Source organism: Anabas testudineus, chromosome 14 (genome assembly GCF_900324465.2).
Source record: "Anabas testudineus chromosome 14, fAnaTes1.2, whole genome shotgun sequence".
Taxonomy (NCBI): domain Eukaryota; kingdom Metazoa; phylum Chordata; class Actinopteri; order Anabantiformes; family Anabantidae; genus Anabas; species Anabas testudineus.
Genome location: NC_046623.1, coordinates 7145567 through 7167347, shown reverse-complemented (window position 1 = coordinate 7167347; position 21781 = coordinate 7145567). Strand labels below are relative to the sequence as shown.

Sequence of the window (21781 nt, the reverse complement as noted above, 5' to 3'; positions counted from 1 at the left end):
TCTAACCTCTTTGCTATTTGTTGATCAGTTTAAGACTATCCACACTTGAATTTCTGGGAAGAATCCTGATACCTTTAAGGCCTGTGTGACACTGACTAAGTAGCTTTGCACCAAATAAAGCAAAACATGCAGAGTATTCACATTTTTTATTTGGCCCAAATGTGTGACAGTATGCACTACATGATGTCACAGCTCACATAATGATTGATGATTTCTGAACCCACTTTAAAATGATAAAATAGTCTCCCAGTGTCATTTAGGTTGTGTCATGCTTTGTTCAGTTTGGATAGCCTTCATAGTGTTTATATCAAATAAAGTACATTAACATCTTTAGGAGTCTATTAGGAGTCTAACATCTATTCGAGTAAAATCACCAATTGAATAACAAATAACATTCTTTTATTAGTTTTTATTAGCCTTTTATTAGTTCTGTAAGGAAGAAAAGATCGACCTACACAGAGTGCTGACCTGAGCCTATCTAGCATTTTAGTATTTTAGGCTGACCTAATAATTTTGAGGACCAATTTCTACATTGTTATATTTACTTCACAAAGTTATGATGCCTCAGCCTGCCATTAGCATGAATCATCTCTGGTTTCCTTCAAATTTTACTAATTTATACATTCTGACATTGACCTGTTCCTAAAATGTATATATACAGTAGTAGCAGTATATCATCCTGCTGAATAAAATTGAAGGATGTAGAATATGGCACAAAATTTATGCCATATAATAGTTTATTTCAAAATGCAACTATGTCAATTAAACATGGAACAAACCAGATAAATGAAAAAATCTACTTTGCTCAGGGCTAAAAAAAGAAAATAAAAAGCCTGGGTAATGGCTAATCTGGTCTGGAACTTATAGCAATAAACAGCAGCCTATTGCAAATAGTAATAATTCAATATTATTTATACCCAATTTTGTTCAGAAAACTGCTGGACTCCTGAACGGAGCGGCCTCTGGTCAGAAACTACAATCCCACAATGCCTTGCAACGTTGGCAGTTCTTCTTGTCGACGTGGGAAGGTAGGGCTTCAGACACAAACAAACGTTCACGGGATTAATGTCGGGGGTCGTTATAGACAACCGTGACATGTCAGGAGCATTTGGCAGATAACTCCATTGGCGTTTGAAACATGTGGCTCAAACCCGACGAGATTCTGCTGAAAAACGCCTTTAAATTGTGGGTCACCGAGAAGGATAACGAGTATTTCGTGCTGCAAAGGAGACGCGGGTATGGAGAAGGAGGCGGCGGTCTGACAGGTAACATCAGCGGTTATGTTGACAGCAGCTTGTCGCAGGTTCATCACGGTCACTGCGGCTTCACTAGACCACATGAGGCACACAAGTTGGTAACGAGTTAGCTCGCCACACACCGGCTTGGCTAATGTGCTGTCTGCCGTGCACAGGGCGGGTGCTCGCTGTTTCCATAGTCTGCTCGGTTAACAGAGGAAACACAGTTATTGCAACAGGTTTGAGCCAAGAATGACTAAATTAGACTGCAGCAGTTAAGCTAGGTGCCAGGGTTCAGGCTCCAGTCTGCAGAAGCGTGTGTTGCTTTAAGTGGACACATGTCAGTATGTTTGGCTAATCCTGTTGGCTCAGTGTTTGTCCAAGTCGCAAACTGAGGTTACATGTGGAAAAAAGTCTCTGTCTGTTCGCCACACAGTTGATCTCACACCCCCGATTGTGTTTCTGTGCCTGTGAGCAGGTTACAGTTTGACAAACATCAGGCAGGTTCAGATCCAAGTCACAGCTGACAGCTGACAGACCCATGTATTAGAGATTCAGTTGGTGAGGGCTGCACCACTTTCTCACAGAGGCTACAAATAAAACTGTTCAATTTGTAATGTCACTGCAATGTCAGGGGTTGCTGCTCCCTGGATGAGCAGCTTTGTGGAGACACTGATGTTTAGCTGAGTTGTCACGCTGGAATAAAAAGGTTATATTAGGCTATAGCTTTTCTTAAAATCTGATATTTCTATTATGAACAGAAAGCTATTTTACAGAACAGGATTGCAGGATGGTTGTTTTACTTGCTGATTAAGCTATTAGATTTTTTTATTAAATGTTTGATTTAAAGACATGCCTTTTTTGCTATAAAAAATTGATTATATAGTACATGTGACAAAAATATTTATGGTATAACAGTCAAGCAATATTATTATAATTTTTGAAAGTCTACATAAATTATTAGGAATTAAATTGTATCATTCTACTGTATGCCATCATTTTATATTTTAATGTGAAATGTATTTATATATATATATATATATATATATATATATATATATATATATATATATATATATATATATATATATATATATATATCCTTATGGAAAGTAACTCTCAACTGAACAAAAAAATAAATGTTACACTTTTAGTGTTGCAGGATAAACATCAGCGGTTATGATGATTTACACACAAGCGATACAAATAAAATAAATAAAGACACAGCAGCATTCCCTTTAAGTGTTGTACACCCTCTGGTCCTCATTATGAGCAGAACCCCAGTGAGTTTCTGATTGCGATGTTACTTTTATGTTTAAATCTAACAGCTTGACAAATCTCAACTAAGTTGGATCTCTGAAAGAGTGTTTGTAGCACCACCAGTGATTGTAACCCACAGTTTCTAACCACATGCCACTATGTGACAGCTGTAAAGTAGTTAATCGATAATTGATGATAATTAATGGTGTTCTAGCTGAGGGCAAAATGGCCCATGTCCTGTCTGCCTGGTTTAATGATAGTGTAGGTTAAATACTACCTGATGGTACATAGCATGCTGCACTTGAAGCTCTCTCCAGCTCAAGAACTTATATGTCTAAAGAATTATTCATGTTGTGAAGGTCTGTCCTCTGCTGCGTGATGTTGTTTTACACTGATGAGAACATAAATTATGTGTCTCATGTTTGATCCTATTGAAGCTTTTACAACTTCAAGATGCTCACTAGTAAAACATGGAGAGCTGATCCATGCTCAGCTGACAGGCCAGTATTATGCTGATGCAGTGCTTCACTGCGACCTTGTTAATTATTCATGGAGGGCGTATAAGAGAAGTTGTAAAGGTAACAGATTTAGCTAATTTTAGTTGCATGGCTCCAACATAGACCTGAGAGGTTGTTTATTTCCACTGTCAGAATATCACTGATACTATAAGGGAACATTTTGCAATCGGAGTATAAACAAAAGACTGATTCGAGGAGCTTATAATACATGGGACAGCAACTGAATTAGCTTAAATACATTTTCTGATGTTTTAGATTGTCTAAAGGTTAAGTAAATACAGCATTTAAACACAGCTCTGAGCAGTTATTAGACCAATTGATCAATGGGAAAATTTTCCTTTGATGTTTGCCTGAAGGTATTGGGGGAGAATAATGTCTGTGTGCTGTATATTACAGGCCTCCTTGTGGGAACGCTGGATACTGTGTTGGACTCAACATCAAAAGTTGCTCCCTACCGCATACTTCACCACACACCAGACTCACAAGTGTACTGGTCGATAGCATGTGGTATGTCACTGTATTTTCATCCTTTTTTGCAGACATTTCAATATTGCTGTAGTTACATTTTAAACATTTTAACTGAAAATGTAATCACATTGGAGATTTGTAAATTGCATGAAAACATTAATTATTAATGTACTAAAGTCCAGCACTGTTAATGTGAGAATTGGCAGTAAACATTTTTTCTTCTGCAAAACATAAAACATAAAAAGTCTTTTTTTCCACACAAATAAGTAACACAAAATATTCCTTCTGAAATTGTGTAATCAATAATGTAATCAGACCAGCTATTTTTACATTCTACCATCAGCATTTGTAACTTTTGTCACTGTTGATGTTGGGTCAGGTGTCACCAAAGAGGAGATTGTTCAGCACTGGGACTGGCTGCAGCAGAATATCATGAGGACGCTCTCTGTTTTCGACTCTAGCGAAGACATCACCAGCTTTGTACAGGGCAAGATTAGAGTAAGACCTATATTTAAGTTAAGACTCACAACTAAATAGTTAATACTTTACAGGACTGCAATTGTAATAGAAGTAAAACTTCACTGTCTTTATCACCTTAAAAAGTTCATATGGTGAATGCATAAGAAAACCTTTGTTCTGTATGATGTTGGGGTGATTTGTCTGACCACCCTGTGAACAAATCCAATATGTGGATCTGTCACCAAAAGCAGCTTCTTCATCACACACAGTCATTTCTTTCTATAGCTTATATTAAAGTATTGATTTCAGTTGTTTCAAGGGAGAAGATGCTTTTTTTTTCTATTATTACCCTCTCCAGTAAAATCTAATCTTCGTGTATCAGGGTCTCATCGCTGAGGAAGGGAAGACATCCCTGGTACTGGAGGATGATCCTGAGAAGTTCCGCGAAGCTCTTTTGAGGTTTGAGAAGTGGTTTGAGCTGCCACCAGAGGAAAAGCTGGTCACATATTACTCATGCAGCTACTGGAAAGGCAAAGTGCCCTGCCAAGGCTGGCTCTACCTCAGCACAAACTTCCTGTGCTTTTATTCATACCTGCTGGGTGCTGAGGGTAAGCCATTTCTGTGCCATTTGTTAATAATTATAGCCTGAAAAGAATATTTTTTGAATGGTCATTATGAAATAGCTCCTGGTAATGACAGCTGCCATAATTGTGAAAAGGCCATTGTAAGCGACCTAAAAGGGGAAGCAGACTTGAAAAGCAGTGTGGCTAATGAATGACTCATGACACCAAGTGACATTTTAAGATTTTCTATAGTGACAGTGTCATTTATCTTTTGATTTCAGCAGTTTTCTTGTGTGCATTTAATGTATTTAATTAATGACAAAAAGAAAACAGACATGCACAGTAATCATAACACCTATTCATTTGAAATGAGTTTTTACATCTTTGAGCCCTAATTTCATGTTCATTTCTTGTAATGACTCTGCAGTAAAACTGGTCATCTCCTGGGATGAGATCTGGAGGTTGGAGAAAACCTCCAATGTTATTCTGACTGAGAGCATCCATGTCTTGGCTCATGGGGATGATCACTACTTCTCCATGCTGCTGCACCTTAATGAAACATTCGTTATCATGGAACAGCTGGCTGACTACTCCATCAAGCGTCTTTTTGATAAAGAGGCCTTCCAGAGAGAACCAGCACTCTCAGACCCCCTGCAAATCACTAAGAGGTACAGTGTGTCTGCTATGTTCCACGGCTTTACATGATCCTGTTACTGCTAACTGTCAACTTGAGAACCTGAACCAGAGCAAACACAAACTGACTTGAGTCAAATAGCTTTTGTGTTTGTTTTAACTTGCTTGGAGTGCAAGGTTGGTCATACAAGACAATACTGGTGTCAGGTATTTTAAAGTCATGTTATGTAAATGTACCATTTGACAAACCAAAAAAGAAAGACAACAAACTAAATTACCTTGACAATGATGTTATTGTGAGTCTGTGCATGTGAATGTGAGACTGCAAAATGATGTTTTAAAAAAAGTGCTCATGACATTATTTTCTGCTTCCCCCACAGAGGCCTAGAGGCCCATGCAAAGAGTGAGCAGTTTCGGACGTTTTTCAGGCTTCCCAGAGAGGAAAACCTTTTAGAGGTGCATGAGAGCTTTCTGTGGGTTCCCTTTAGCCATTTTAACACCCTTGGCAAGATCTGCCTGTCTGAGAACTACCTGTGTTTCGCCAGTCAGGATGGAAGCCAGTGCCATGTCATCATTCCAATGCGAGAGGTAAAGTCAAACAATGGCGCTATTACTGGATCAATAAAAACACTTCCAGTAATGCACCGTCTCAGATAGCAACATGCATACCAATGAATAGCAGAAAACTTCAAATGTGACTATGGGGTGTGCCAACATTGCCTTCTTCCAGGTTGTTAATGTTGAGAAGCCAGACACAAGCAGCAGGGCTTTAACAGTGTGTGTGCGTGGGAAGAGAGCTTTGCGTTTCTCTGAGGTGCGGGACTACCAACGGCTTGCCAACGCGATCCGTAGCAGATGTGGGATTAGTGCCAGCCCTCAGCACTCGGCTTCATCAGAGGTAACACGTTCTAACTGCTGTTTTATTTGTGCCATTTTATTTACTTTACTTACTCTTTGCTGATGATCTGTAGTTTTCAGTGGTTTCTGACAACAAAAAATACTGTCTGTGTCACTAAGGCCATACGAGGGGAATGTCAGTCACTCATCAACCATTTTGAGGACAATCCAGAGGACGTAACATTGATGGTGGGGCAGAAAGACAGCAGCAAGGCTGTAAGCACCGAGGCTCTCATGACTGTTTTCCACCCCCAGGATGTTGAAAACCTTGACCCCAAAATGGTAAATACCAGAGTGCAAATGAAACACATGCCTGTTTCTAGACTCTTGTATAAAACCACCACATTCACTTAGGAAATATGAGTTGATTACCTTGATGTAACTGTAATGCAGCAAATACCTTTCTATGCTCTGCAGGATGTGGGTGTGCGGTGGTGGGTGTCAAATCAGTTTAGGAGTGCACATAAATAAAATTGAAGAAATACAACCTGATTTGAGAGTATAACACTGTGCTGTGCTCTATCTGTGTGACAGCTTAAAGAAAAGATGAAAGAGCAGTCTTGGAACATTCACTTTTCTGAATATGGACGTGGAACAAGTATGTTCTTCACCAAAAAGACACGAGACCTGATTGTTCGTGGTGTTCCTGAGGCTTTGAGGGGAGAGCTGTGGATGCTTTTTTCAGGTATTCATATGTCAAAGTGCTCCTCCAACATAAATAATAAAATAAAACTTAAATTGTGACTTGACTGGTTTTGACTCTGTAGGAGCTGTCAACGACATGGCCACTCATCCCGGCTATTACACTGAGCTTGTGGAACGGTCTCTGGGCACAAGCACTCTGGCTACAGATGAGATCGAAAGAGACCTGCATCGCTCTCTGCCAGAGCACCCTGCCTTTCAAAGTGACACAGGAATCTCGGCTCTACGCAGAGTCCTTACTGCTTATGCCTACAGGAATCCTAAAATCGGTTACTGCCAGGTACATGATTTCTTTAGGCAGTTATTTATGAATCGCTGTATTTAGACAGTAGTTTGTTACATAGAAAATATATGATGAATGGGGAAAAAAGGTGCACACAAACACAATTACCAGGAAGTCAATTTGCTGTGATTTGCTGTGTGATTTTTAAACCCATCACCTTGTGGGTTGTTAAAAATAGAAGGCCAAATGATGACTTATGACTTTGGTTCTCAGAATAGTAATGAATACTCTAAACCTCTATGTATTTTCTGAAGGCACTGACAAATGTCCTTGATAGACACACATCTTTATAGTGGCCTCCTCTACAGTCAGTTTTTTTGAAAGTGTCCTTTTCTTCTGTTCAGGCCATGAACATTCTCACCTCAGTTCTGCTGCTCTACGCTAAAGAAGAGGAGGCTTTTTGGCTCTTAGTAGCCGTCTGTGAGAGGATGTTGCCGGATTACTTTAACCGTCGAATTATTGGTGAGCCGCAAATCAAAGAATGTCATTCTAACTATATTTCTGTTTTGCAAATTGAAAACATAACATTTTTATTATCCGTTTTTGCATTCTTTTTTTTAGGTGCTTTGGTCGACCAGGCGGTATTTGAGGATTTGATTCGGGAAAATCTCCCCCAGCTAGTGGAACACATGACAGACCTGAGTTTCTTCTCATCTGTGTCCTTGTCCTGGTTTCTCACCCTCTTCATCAGCGTCCTGCCCATAGAGAGCGCTGTCAATGTGGTGGACTGTTTTTTCTATGACGGCATCAAAGCCATCCTTCAACTGGGCCTGGCTGTGCTGGACTACAACATGGAAGCTCTGATCAGCTGCCATGACGATGCAGAGGCCGTCACCATCCTCAACAAGTCTGTGTGAACACAAACAAAGCAGGATTAATGTATACATGAATCAACATTATTACAAAGTAAATTAATTCTTCTCTTTTTCTGGTGGCCTTATTTCAGATTCTTTGACAGCGTTACCAACAAAGACAGCCCGTTGCCTCCAACAGTGCAGCAAGCCCCATTGGGCAATAACGATAAGGCATCCCACTTCAGTGTGGATATCAGTGAACTGATTCGAGAGGCCTATGAGGTATTGCAAGATTTTTCTTTGTCAGTTTTAGTCAGTGTTGTCTGTGCTATGGTGAATTGAACTAATTGCATTACTTTTCAGAAATATGGAAATATCCGTTCAGAGGAAGTTGAGAGGTCACGGAAAAGAAATAAACTCTATGTGATTCAGACACTGGAGGATACGACCAAGCAAAATGTTGTAAGTATTCATTGACTTAAGGAAAATAGGTTTAAATTAAGTAAGCAAAAACTAAGAATATAAATCTGTTTTCAGATTCGAGTGGTGTCCCAAGAAGTCAGATTCAGTGCCTCGCATCTTGATGAGCTTTATAATTTATTCAAAGTAGGTGAAAAAAGACAGTGCTATTTTCCAGTGTTACCATACATACTGCAAACGACAATGGTTTTAGAAATAGAGAGGTCATTCTTTCCTTTTTTGATGTTTTTCAGAGGCAGCATTTCCTCAGCTGCTATTGGACAATGCAGAGTCCAGCGTTGCTCCATCATGACCCCAGCCTGGCTTATCTGGAGCAGTACCAGTTAGGTTTCCAACAGTTTAGTGTGCTCTTCTCTCTGCTTGAGCCCTGGGCTTTCTGCACCACCAAGAGCACTCTCTCCCTCTGGGTCTTCCGCCTGATAGATGAGAACCAGGACGGCCTTGTGAACTTTAAAGAGTTCTCCTGTGCCCTTGGTAAGTTTGTGCGCTCCTTGCTCACCACTAATCTAAACTAAAAGTATCCTCACTGCTTGGATTTGCTTTAAAATTGCTTTTCCTGCAGATATTTTGTACAGTGGATCTTTCACAAATAAGCTGAAATTCCTCTTCAAGCTGCACCTGCCACCAGGTAAGTGACAAGCAAAGAATTAATATTAACATCAGATCAAGATTTACATAATTGAAAACTATTATTGTCTTCTAAACTTTTCTTATGTGACACCCACAGCCCTTAACTAACTTGAAACCAAAAACTCAGACTCATGCAGGTTACATGCAGGAAACATTCAACAAATGTTTTCATACAAGATTCTTTACACAAATCTGTCTAACACTATCACATGGCAGCATGAACATGACAGCGGCAGACACACAGAAGTACACACTCTGTCTAAACTGTAAAACTCAAGGTCAGACAGTTACTGTTTTTTTTTTTTTTGTCTCAGGCTTGAAAACGTTTGAGGTGTCATTTCAATTATCCATTCCATTACTCAGAATTTGTTGAGTGAGCACATTGCCTTAGGGAAAAAGCTGTTCTTAAATGCGTGGCTCTTGTCTGCATGATGTAACGATGTAATGTGTACGAGTGCTTGAGGACAGGGGTATGAATAGCCTGTGTTGGGTGAAAGATTTGCCATGGCAACAACTGGTGTATGGAGCTGCAAGTGTGTTAATTTCATGTATGATGAGGAATAACTGCACAAATTACAACTGACCAGGCCAGTAAAGCACCAAAACTTGTTTTATGTCAGATGAATGGTGCACAATGATTCAGCACCAAGGACAGGTCCCATATGAGAGCCAGTTTCTGAAGAAGATGGTAGAGGCTGACTTCCAGCATTCTCCCTAAAGCTGGATTATTCTATATATGTGCATTAAACATGGGTGTGTAGGCGCCAAGGTTGCCTAAAATATTAAGTGTATGTTCTTCTCCTCCTCTTTATAAGTAAAAGACAGCATATTTATAGTCAAAATGCCATGAGAAGACAAACATCTGTTTGTGCTTCTAATGAAAAAGAAAATGTCATCGCTGTCTCCTTCTGCAGAAGGGAGTGAAAAAGTAAACCACAGCTCTCAGACAGGGCTGAGCCCATGTCACAGTGTGTTAGTGTGTAAGGGCAGGCACTGGAACTGAACCAAACACTCCACTGACGAAGGAAATGAAATCTTGTGCTATTTAGAGCTGAGAGTCTGCAGGATCTTGAGTCTAAATTCACAGTACTGCAGCTGGATTCACTTTCACAGATAGAATGGGCTAATCAGTGACCTCAGCTGTATTGTGACAGAATTTGACACAAAGCACTATGCTTTGTCCCTCTGCCCACTAAGTTTTTAATATTTTAGATTATAGGTAGATAATATAGCATGTTGCTTCCAGTTGAGTAGAGGACAAAACACTTGGTTTATATCCTGAATATTCCCCCATAGATTTCACGAAACAGACATGCTGAGCGTCCTCAGGCTGTGCTGTTAATGCAGCACAAAGCTGTCAAGCTAACATAATTACATTGCTGCATTAATCCAGACATGCCATGACATGCATGCATGCACACAGTCATTGATGGGATGTGGAGCATAGAAGTACTATATAGCACAGTATGGAAGTATGGATGTTTACATGTATATAATAATGAGTTATGAACAGAGTCTCTGATAGTGTTAAGTGCATATTACAGGTTAGTGGCCACTGTTAAATAGTATGTAGGAATTAGATTTTCCCAGCTCTATATTTATAATGTATGAGGGATACAAATTAAATGATCTGGTTGACCAATGAGAAAAAAAATATACTGCAGCACACAGCTTGGATTGCCAAACTTGTAACTGATCTGAAGAAGTGCTGGACAAAATATGTTCCTCTTTTCAATGTTAATAAAAAAAGCTTGATCAAATATCTTTAAGGGCTGAGTGAGCATTCATTACCACAAATAACTGTGGTTTATTTATTTTTTTTCTGACCTCAAGAGATATCTCTGGATTTCTGTACTGCACTTTTTGTGACTTATTGGCTAATACAGTATATGCACTGCTTTAACATGTGGAGGCGATATGTGAACTACCTCAATAAAAGTCACAAAAGTGAGAAGGGCCAAGCCAGCGATAATTTAACACTAGAAAACATGGATCACAATGCTCGTTTTTGCATTATATTGTTACATATAACCACATTCTTTCAGTAATGCTATGTATTTAAAAGACCAGAAACAGAGAGAGGTTACAAGAAATACGATCACTGACTGGAATATGCATGTTTATGTTTTCTTTAATCAAAGTCATGTGCTTCCTCTGTCACTTCTGTCTTTACCTTTCCTCTAAGAGCACTTATAGACAGTATCTTCTAGCTTTTACAGGTAGTCCTTTGCACTTGAAGGACCAAAGAATCCAGAACTTTATTCCAGTGACTGAAGACTCTTCTCACTTGAATAGAATGACTGGTTAGCTTCTTTACTATTTATTTGCCCTTCAACCTCGAATTTCACTTTTCTTCTTTTCCACTTCAATTCTATAATAATTTAGTCTTTATGCTTGTATGCATTATTTGTCCATGAATAATTACTCTGTATAGTTTATATAGTTATATGCTGCATATATTTCAGCCTTTAATCTTCCAGAAGATGGTGTGATAAGGAAAAGCCCTGAAAGAGGTAATATTGAATGGCTACAACAAAATAGTTGTAAATGTCTTAGTTTTGTGTCATAATGTATATTCTGTGTGAAATACAGGCAGAGGAAAGGTGGACCTTCAGGCCTACTTGAAACAATGGCAAAATGAAATTCTTAAAAAAGAGGAGACCATAAAGGATCTACCCCGTATTGATCAGGTAATTCAGTGCGGGCTGTGTTTATTATTTAAATCCGTCTACGTCCAACATCATGTTCTTACAATTAAATGTCCAGTGTGATCACATCATCATCACAACTAGTTTTTTTTTTTTTACCTCAGACTCAATTCATCCAGTTTTCCAAGACCCTTTACAACATATTTCATGGCGATCCAGAAGAGGAGTCTCTGTACAGAGCCGTGGCCCATGTGACCAGCCTGCTTCTGAGGATGGAGGAGGTGGGACGGAGGCTGCAGGAGCCGAGCAGCCCTCCCGCAAAGCCTGCTGGCAACACTGCTGCAGAGGAGTCTTCGACTGAAGAAGCATCCACCACCCCGGAGAACTCCGACACCTCCAGCTCTCACAACAGTCAGGATGCAGGACCTAACCTCTCAGAGACAGAGTGGTCGTTTTCCTTTGAGCAGGTCCTTGCTTCTCTTCTCAATGAGCCGGTGATAGTCAGCTTCTTTGAACGGCCTGTTGACATTCAGGCTAAACTGGGACATGCTAAAGTTGCCCAGCTGAAGCTAAAGGCAAATAAGTGAAAGGATACATAAGTGATTTGATGCTTTGCTTCTGATTCAAACCATTAATTTCCTTTCTCCTCTTGGATGGGGCAGAAGGTTTTAGTGAGGCAGACAGGGAGCTTGCTGTTGAGGTGATATAAATGAAGAGGAGACAGCTAATTTTTAGAATCTGCAATGCCAAATGTTTGTGTGTGTGTGTGTGGCTTGGATGTTCAAGCAGTGATTATCAGCATCAATGGCTGACATCTTTAAGACACTGTAAACACTGTTCACTGACCAACACCTTCAGTGCATTTCAATGATAAGCCTCATTGCAGATATTAGGCTGTCAGTCCTCAGATCTGATTATGCATTTTCAACCTCATGATGAAATTAATTCTCGTGTAGCCTCATCTTGTTTAAATATTTTTCTCCTAAGAGGACTGCATTTTAGTTTTGTATCATATACGGGACATTCAGAACTGTCTGCTTTATTTAGAAACGTGACCTAAAAGTCCTTCCTTCTCTGTCTCTCTGATGTCATGCAGAAATACACCTCCATAATGAACGACTTAGTCGAAGTGACTGAGAGCCTCCTTCTGGATATATTTTATTGTTCCCAATATTAGCCAGTGCTATAAAGTGAAACACCTTGTAAACGCTAATGTGCTCTGTGACTACAGTGTCTCCTGGTGAGTGTATCCTGTAAATGTTAGCTTATTGTGAGAATAACCAGCTTTTTCAGTTAATACAGGCACGGAATAAACTGTAGTACAAAGAGTCGGGAGAAGTTGTAGTGATGTCCCCAGAAGCCATACATTCATTTTAAAGATTATCTGAGTATATCCGAGACATTATAGTCAGAGTGTAAAATATTGAAGTCATGCACATTTGCAATAACATATAAGACAGAATGTCATGCTGGCACAGCACAGTCTAGTTCCTCTGACAGCAGCAAACACAGTAACAGTATTATGACCATGACTTTAAGTATGTCATACTGGAAACTCTGATCTGTAAAGATGATTAGTTTGAGTGCTGCTTGAGGTGTCTCATCTTCATAATGCGACTGTTTGCTGTGCTGTTTGCTTGTGTCCTCTTACTGTATATGTAGGATGTTATGCTCTTGTGTAAATGCAGCATTTTGTACAAAATGCTCAGCTCAATTGTCAATTAACTGTCGTATTTATGAGGCTTGTAGTGACAATGTGAGGTATGAGTTAATGGACTGTAGTGGACAAAATTTCAACCTTTTGAAGGACATTCTGTTTTATGAAATCTCAGGGTACAATCTGTGTAAAATATATGGAAAACAAGGGATATATTTTGATCTGGGACACATAAAAGTATATCATAGAGTTATAGATAACCTACATCTTGTGTGTAAAATAAATATAGAGCATGTGTAGCATAGTTTCAGGATTTGCCACATTATGCTAACCTTCAACACAGCAGCTATTTCAGCTCGCTACATAAAGCCAGATTCAACTTGTAGGATTTCAGTTGTTTTCTTCTTATCTGTGCATTGTCTGCTTTTTTTGATTTGTGTTTGAGTCCCTCTCTGTGAATAATTTGCACAGTTGTTTGAGATTTACAAGTTGTAGGTGTGCACCTGTATCTCAGCACTGGATTCCAGGAGGTCACAACCACTGCAGGCTGCAGTTTGAGGCCAAATTGACATATGTATAGAGCTTTTTCTCTGCTTGCAAAGGAAAAAAAAGCTTTTAAGTGCAATTCTGTTTTTTCAGTTATTTTGCAGCTTGCTAGGAATGTTTTATTGATATTTTCCTAATTAAAGTACTTATTTTTCTCATTTTAGGGACCAGTCAGAAGTGTGTATCATTGTATAACTTTAAGGTTAAATGCCATAGATTGTTGTACTGATTTCAGTTCACATTGGAACTGAAAAGCAGAATCAGTCTTATCATTTACCCCACTTGCATGGAAAATACCCCTCTTCTTAAAGCCAAAGGTTGATCAGTAACTTCAGTTTGAAGCCATACTGAGGCAGCAGAGCATCAGCGGGAGATTTCAGTCAGTAGATTTTTAAACTGGCAACTTTACTTCCATTTTTTCAAACAATCCACTTTGACTGTGCTTTTCTTTTTACTGTTTCACTGCAGTTTAATGCTGCATTTGTAACAGTTTCTAACTTCACCAGGTTCCCTTCAAATGCAGATTACAACCTCTTATTAAAGAGTATATCAAGAATTTATTTATCTTTAATTTATCTTTCTGAAAAGACAAATAGATCAGTGTTTCAGATTAACCAAACCTTTGATGCTTCATATTTTACATACTTTCTTCGGGCATAGCTTCTGAAAATGGCATTAAGATGATTTATTTTTAGTAGTCGTGGTTTCCCGTTGGTGTGGAAATATAAGATGACTACATAGGAACAGAAGATGGAAAGGCTGGAAATCTCCAGACCCCTGGCATGCTGCCATTAAGCGTCAAGAGTGTATACAGTAGGCATGGATAATGCTTCAGCTGCTGCATTACTGTTTCCTTTTATGTGCAAATGTAGTCTACAGCTTTTTAAAGACTGTAGCTATTGATTGAGCGCTTGTTTTGAAATAATATGTGACGCACGGATATTTGTGTTTGCCTGATTTGCTTAATTATGATTTTTATTTCTATAGAAAAATATCAGAATAAAGAGAGAACTTCTATCAATAATACGGTTTGCATTGTTCTTCCTTACAGGATCTCCTCTTACAGTAAAATCAGTGGTTTGTTGAACTAGATTCACAAGTAGTGCTGCTGTGGAACAAAGTTATTTACAGTCATGGATGGATTACTAAATTGTCATTATTGTAACATGTCTTGTTGTTTGAAAATAAATGGGCAAAGCTGAAGTAGTGCATTTAAAATGCTAGCAAGGTGATGGAGTTTGAACTGAGCATCTCCTAGGTAGCTGTCCTACTAGCAGTAGGACTCATCATCTCTGTTTAAAATATAATGGAAAAAAACAAAACATAAACATAAATTCAAAATAATAATCAATACAAACAATACAAAAACTCAATATATACACAGACTATTGAAGGATGGATGACATGGGTCAATAATAATAGACCAGAGTAGAATGATAAATAACAATAACTGATGATAGTCAGTTCAGTTCCTCACCCCCTTTACAGAGGGGGGAGGAGTTGTGCACCTTGATGGCCACAGGTAGAAAGGATCTCCTGTGGGTCTCTGTGGAGAACTTGATGTTGATCAGAACACTGTGTAGTGGGAGGGAGGGATTGCCCAGGATTGAGTGGGGTTTGGACAGCATCCTCCTCACAGCTACAGCATGTAGAGGGTCCAGCTCCACCCCCAGACCAGAGCCAGCCATCCTGATCAGTTTGTTCGGCCTGTTAGTGTCTGCCACCTTCATGTTGCAGCCCTAAGACAAACACAACAAAAGCTTCGGATAAACTGAAACTTTCACCAGTGTTATTAGATTGATCAAACAAAATTCTGCTCTCATCCATCCAGTACACTATGATTATCAGCAGTGTAGAGGAAAATACATGGGCTGTATCTGTGACACTTACTGTGAGTTGGGCTCCAAACGTTGTGCACAGGCCTGGAATTTCTTTGCCCCCTCGTAAATCCTTGTTTGTTGTTTGTTTGACCTACAGTAGGCTCCACACACACTTATAGTCTTAGTGCTCACACAGCAGCAGTTAACATACCATCTTTATGGAATAAGGAAGACTTTGTCAAGCACGTGCATGGTCATAAAAGACAGCCCTTGTTGACTCGTCCTAAAACACGCTCCCTGTCTGTCTGATTTACAAGCTCACAGGTTGGCCTCTGCATGTCACTCATACCTATTCTAGCCCAGAGATTTGGTTGCATATGGTTGTACCCCAGGTTCATAACCTTAACCCATGTCACCTGTTCAGTTTTCTGCCTTGTCCTGTCAAGAGAGAGCAGGTCACTGAGTTTTTATTTCAGTTGCAGAGTAGTAAGACAGAGTTCATGAAACATTTCTCCTATTTTCTTATGGACAAACTGTCCCAACACCATCTAAACTGATGGCAGCAACTTGTTATTGTTTTGATGCAGAAGAAAAAAAGGTTTTGCCACCCTACCCCCATTTCACCAACAATGCCCTTCCGAGTGTGCACGAGAGCTATTTATAGCAGCAGTGAGGAAACCTTTGAAGCATAGCTCTCACCAGCGTATGATGGTATGTGTTTTGGAAATGCATCCATCCACACCACACTCGGCCTGTGCGTGCTTGCTTTACCGTACATGGCAGCTTCAGACAAAAAATAGCTGGGCTGCAATTATACTCTGGGCAGATGGTACAGCAGCGTACCAGTACATGTTTCTTGTTTGAGCAGTTTAAGCGGATGTAGATAATCAACAAATCATATATTCTTATTAGTGTTTAAATAAACAAACCCATTAAAATGTTCAGCAAAACATCTGCTCGGCTGGTGATTGGCTCTCTCATGTAAGTGTCACCAACTCCCATCCAATCTGGTGAGAGCGTAGGGTTTGAATGTTTGAAAACTGGTGTTCACAGGATGCTGTGATGAGCCAATCAAGGTCCAGACTGGTACAGATTCCACCTGTGAGGAAGTAAATACCATAAATCACCATAATAAAGACCTTTATTCTTATACTGTCAGAAATGTTTATATTACATTATGTGAATCTTTTGAATAAACTCAAACTATGTAAATTTTTCACACGCATTTCAGAACGAGTTTTAGAACAAGCCCAGTGAAGCAGTTCACAGTCAGACTGATCCGATTTACTTTCCTGTCTGATGTTATATGTAGAACTGACTCGGACTTAAATGTAAACTATTTGATCTCGGGTTAATTTAAATGATCCCGAGAATTAAAACCTTCAGACTTTTGTAACAGTGCAGACCAAACTGTGCCAAAGCATCCCGATATTTGACAGTATCAAACATATTACATTCACATGGAGTAAATTAAAGAAACACTGAAACATCTGCGAAAAAGGTGAGAAAAACATTTACCATAACACATTAACATTTGAATTAAAATACTTTATTGCACATCAGTCACATAATACTACTACTACTAGGCATGAAAAATGTAAGTTTGCGTATCAGTATACCTGCTTTTGTAAAATGTAAAATGTAACATGTTAACGTCTATTGCCAATATTTAATTTAAACACAACATTTTTTTCTTCAAGCGATGTATTGACAGAAATCTGTCAACACATCATAACTTTCATCACAATTTATATATCTACCTTACAATCTTGTCCCTCCAGAGTGGAGGTATTTTATTGTCCACGCTGCACGTTTACAACAAAGGAATTTTTGTCTTTCAAACGCTACAGATACTCAAACTGCAGTAAGAAATTCTTGTAACATGTTTCCACACCCGGTGTAACAATACTTTTTTAGGCATTTCACAGCTTTATTTAAGTAAATCACTTGTAAACAAAGTATTCTCCTATAACTCTGCATCTGCAAATTCATTAATGACAAAACTACTGAGTGACTGCAAAACAGTTCATCTTCAAATCCTCATTTTTGTAAATGTGGAAGCAGATATTCGATCACACAACATTGTTTTTAGCTTTAAAAGGAACTATGAGCTGTTTGTTGATGTTGTGAAACCACAAGCAGAATTAAGACTGAAATTGTGATTTGAGGATGACAACTCATGGTGAGAGAAGACTACAATGCATTCAAGTGTCACCATACTAACCCCTGCCTTGCCTTGGCTCTGATGTTATGTTACTTGGTCTCTCAGATTTACGTATGATATATTAAATTAAGTTGATGTGCAGCTATAGCAACTATAACCGTGATTAGGTTTTAGGGATCGTAATCCCTGACTGGATCATGTTCCAGTGCAACAAAAAAGAGTATCAGAGAGGTAATTAGAGTGGATTGGGGGTGTGCACAGAACACACCTGTGTTTGCCTCTGGAGTGCCATGAGCATTGGTTCAGGTTGGGGTTAGATCAAGTAAATAAACTTGTCTGAAATCACAGTTAAATTTTTTCTAAGTTAAGCAAGACCACTATCTTTTCCTAACCTCACAACTGGAAATGAGAGCAAATTGTATTTTGTCTGGGAACATTTGATTGACATGTTCATGAGTAATTAGTGTTTGCCATTTATTATCAACATGTCCTTATTATGATAATTGAAAATTTCCTTCAAAAAAATATTATAGGAACATAATATTTTAGAGCTGGCCAGTTCCTAATTGTGCTTTCAATCCTAAAAATGTGTCCCTGTGCACTCTAAAAATCATGACTTGCAATTAGATCACAGCTGTAAACTATTTTGTGTTCACTCAGTTGTTTCGTCCCTAATAGTTTTCCATATTCATACACTGACAGGATAACAAATGTTATTCCTGTCCGTGCCTAGATCTTCAGGTCATCCATCCTGCTCTTGCTGTTGCTGTGCTTGCTTGACTGACTGTTTCTGCGCTGATTTTCAGCAGGTATCTCAGAGACAGGACTGGACATTTTCCTCTCCTTTACTTCATCCCCCTCTGTTTTACCTTTCCTCTCCACGGCCATATTGTCCCTGTTCTGCTTGTAAACCACTTTGCTGTTGTAGGGGCTGTAAGCAGAGTTCGGCTCCGCCATGCTGTACTTTGAGTCTGAAGGGAAAGGTTCAGGCACCGCAGGATGTCCAGCAAAGTAGTTATAGCTTGGAACAAAGTCCTTGGGAGCCTCACACGTAGCCTTTGATCGTCTGTATCGGAGGCCCTGGTGGCACTTTGTGAAACCTAGATGGTACATTTCCACCAGGTTGAGCAGCAATGACAAGCATGCCACCGCCAGCATGAAGAGGATGAAAACTGTCTTCTCAGTGGGCCGGGAGATGTAGCAGTTCACCACGTTAGGGCAAGGCCAGCGGTCACAGGTGTACATTGGCTTGAGATCAAAACCATAGAGGAAGTACTGAGCTACAATAAAGCCCACTTCAAACAAGGTCTTGAAAATAATGTTAAATACATAGGTTCGCAGGAGTGCGCCTTGCAAGCGCACATGACCCTGGTTATCTTTAACTGGAGCCTTCTTCAGCTTGTTGCCAAGTAAATGCTGCTGCTTTTCGTTGTGAATGGCGAGGTCCTTCTCCTTCTGCTTCTCTTTTTCCTCCATGCGGACCAGATGAAGGATGTGGCCCAGGTAAATCAGAGTTGGAGTGGAGACAAAGATGATCTGCATTACCCAGAAGCGGATGTGAGAAATTGGGAAGGTTTTGTCGTAGCAGACATTCTGACAACCAGGCTGCTTGGTGTCACAGGTGAAGCCCGACTGCTCGTCACCCCACACCTTCTCAGCAGCCGCTCCCAGCACCAGGATGCGGAAGATGAACAGCACTGTTAGCCAGACTTTGCCCACAACGGTGGAGTGCTCCTGGGCGCTCTCCAGCAGCTTCCCTAACAAGTTCCAGTCTGCCATCTTGGCTCACGGTTATAGACTCAGCTTTACTGACAAAACCAGGAGAGATGCCTGCAAAGAGAAAGAAAACGCAAGGTGTAAATGTAAAGCATGAGCTTAATCTGAGACAATCTTATTATAACTTACCGACTTTTGTGGGTACATTACCACAGAAACATCCTTTATATTATGTATGGTCATTTGATCCACAGTTAATGTAAAAATGTTGATGGTGACCAAATAGTTTAGTTGATTTGTAATAACACAGGAGGTAGAGCAGTCGTCTACCAATCATGGGATTGGTGTTTCGATTCCTGGCTCCGGTGTCCTTGGGCAAGATACTGAATCAGTTCAGCTGCATAGCAGCGCTGCCATCAGTGTATGAGTGTGTGCGAATGGGAAGCAGTGTAAAAGCACTTTGAGTAGCAGTTAGGTAGAAAAACGCTATATAAGTGCAGACAATTTACAATTTACCATTTTGTGCACATCATGGTTTTCCAGACAAACCACAAGCGAGGGCTGCTGTAATTCAGAATACCTAGACAAATTTGTCTAACAGAAACACTGAATGATCATGAATTCACTGTTTGTGTTCTGAAAGGGTGCCTCATCCCCAGTGTGAGTTGATAAAAAGGACCAACACACAGCTCACTGTGTGTGAGAAAAAGCCCTGGAGCATGCTGGGTAGACTGGGAGTCGGGATAGATCTTATGACACCGTACCCAACAGGGCTCCCCAACTCCAAAATTAGGTTTGTAGTTTAGATTTCAGGGCTTATTGGTTATAACATAGCAGGAAAGTGACTTTTAAAATAGTTACCTTTAGTGTCTAAAATATTTGGTCGGCATTAAAAATCAACCATTTTTAAAAATTATGTTGAGTCCTTCTAAATGATTTTTCGTGCTATCTACATTAAGAAGAACCTACCTGATAATGTTCATCTCCTACAGTACAGTGCTGATCCAGAATGACTTGGTGGCTGAGCCGCTTCAGTTCACAGAGAGGCCATGTTCTCCAGAACCACTGAGGAAACTCCAGGGCTAAGATAAACTTCTCTCAGACAGTTTCCAGTGGAGAGTCTATGGCCCTGCCTGCTGTCCTCCCTCTATGACCTGATCAGTGCCCAGTGTTCAACACGCCACAACAACTAAACCCCTGTGTGGAGTCAGGACGAGCACAGATTGATTCCTGCCTGTATATAAGTATTTTTAAAAAAAGGCTTAAGAGGTGTTTCAGTTCAACTGAGTGACAGCTGAAGAGTCCAGTCAGGATGTGGGTTTTACATGTCAGTGTGCTCTAAATATAATTCATGGTGAAGGGAGTGGCTTTGTTGTCACCCTCTTGGTGATCTGACCCTTGACTGTGTGGAGGAGCGTCAGACACCGTAGAGCCCTCCCTCACAGCTTCAGTCGGAGTTACTACTTGTTGAATCGCTGAGATGCTTTGCACATGGTTGTAATACATACAGAGAAATATATACAAACCAAGATCTGTTACTCAGACTGTCTTTCAGTACCTCTACTGTGGGACTAATAAAACCTTCTGTTAAATACCAACAATAATAATAATAATAAATAATGCATTTTTATGTACCTAAGTACATTTTTCTGAAAAGTACTACTTTATCTCGTTATTTCCAGTGTTGAACCCCAATGCAATTTATGTTTTATATGTTTTTAAATGATTCAAATACAATAATTCAAGTAAACATTACATATAAGTCTGTATAGAATGTGTTCTTTTATTGATTACACTACCCAGAAGTTAAATGTTACAGTGGGAACAGTAAAGTTATGTTTACAGGAATATGTTAATAAATCATTAATAATATTCCAGTACAGGACACATTATATATGTTAACCCCCTGAACAAGGAATATCCCAGAATGTGTACCTTTAATACTTGTGAACTTTTACTTAGATAAGATAAGATTTTGAGTGTTTAGGTACTGTAATTCCTTCATAACTGAATATTTCTATTATTGACACACAACACGATACAGTACTAATTGATCTGTGACTGCTTTTGCTTCAAAACCTCTGGTTCTTCCAGACAACATGACTCATTCATGAAGGATGGAAAATATATTATAATTCATATGATCCATATAAAGAGAAGTTGTTTGTCCACGGCAGGTACAGCTGTCCCCTGGGTCAGCCATTTTCACCCAGCACTGACCCCCTGTTGTGGCAAGGCTATTGATAACCCCACAACTCTGCACTCTGGCATTCAGACGTAGAACTTAATCAGCCTGAGATATGTCCTC

The 21781-nt window shown here is 39.6% G+C and overlaps 2 protein-coding genes across 4 annotated transcripts; one reads left to right on the top strand and one right to left on the bottom strand.

Annotated features, from left to right (window-relative positions):
• The first annotated feature begins 1138 nt into the window (after positions 1-1138).
• tbc1d8b (TBC1 domain family member 8B) lies at positions 1139-14959 on the top strand. 3 transcript variants are annotated; one of them, XM_026371134.1, is made up of 21 exons: positions 1139-1265; positions 3410-3520; positions 3861-3979; positions 4323-4548; positions 4931-5171; positions 5517-5724; positions 5867-6034; positions 6154-6315; positions 6568-6718; positions 6801-7015; positions 7363-7480; positions 7580-7865; positions 7965-8094; positions 8176-8274; positions 8350-8418; positions 8526-8766; positions 8855-8920; positions 11133-11225; positions 11388-11435; positions 11515-11612; positions 11735-14959. In XM_026371134.1, the coding sequence occupies exons 1-21, from the start codon at positions 1139-1141 to the stop codon at positions 12155-12157; spliced, it is 3399 nt and encodes a 1132-aa protein (XP_026226919.1). In that variant the 3' UTR covers positions 12158-14959. The 3 variants fall into 3 exon arrangements, with proteins under 3 accessions (XP_026226919.1, XP_026226920.1, XP_026226921.1); XM_026371135.1 differs by lacking the exon at positions 11133-11225; XM_026371136.1 differs by lacking the exons at positions 11133-11225; positions 11388-11435.
• Positions 14960-18486: 3527 nt separating this feature from the next.
• Positions 18487-19536, bottom strand: cx39.9 (connexin 39.9). Its single transcript, XM_026371138.1, has one exon. It carries the CDS (start codon positions 19534-19536, stop codon positions 18487-18489), a length of 1050 nt encoding a protein of 349 aa, XP_026226923.1.
• Positions 19537-21781: the final 2245 nt, after the last annotated feature.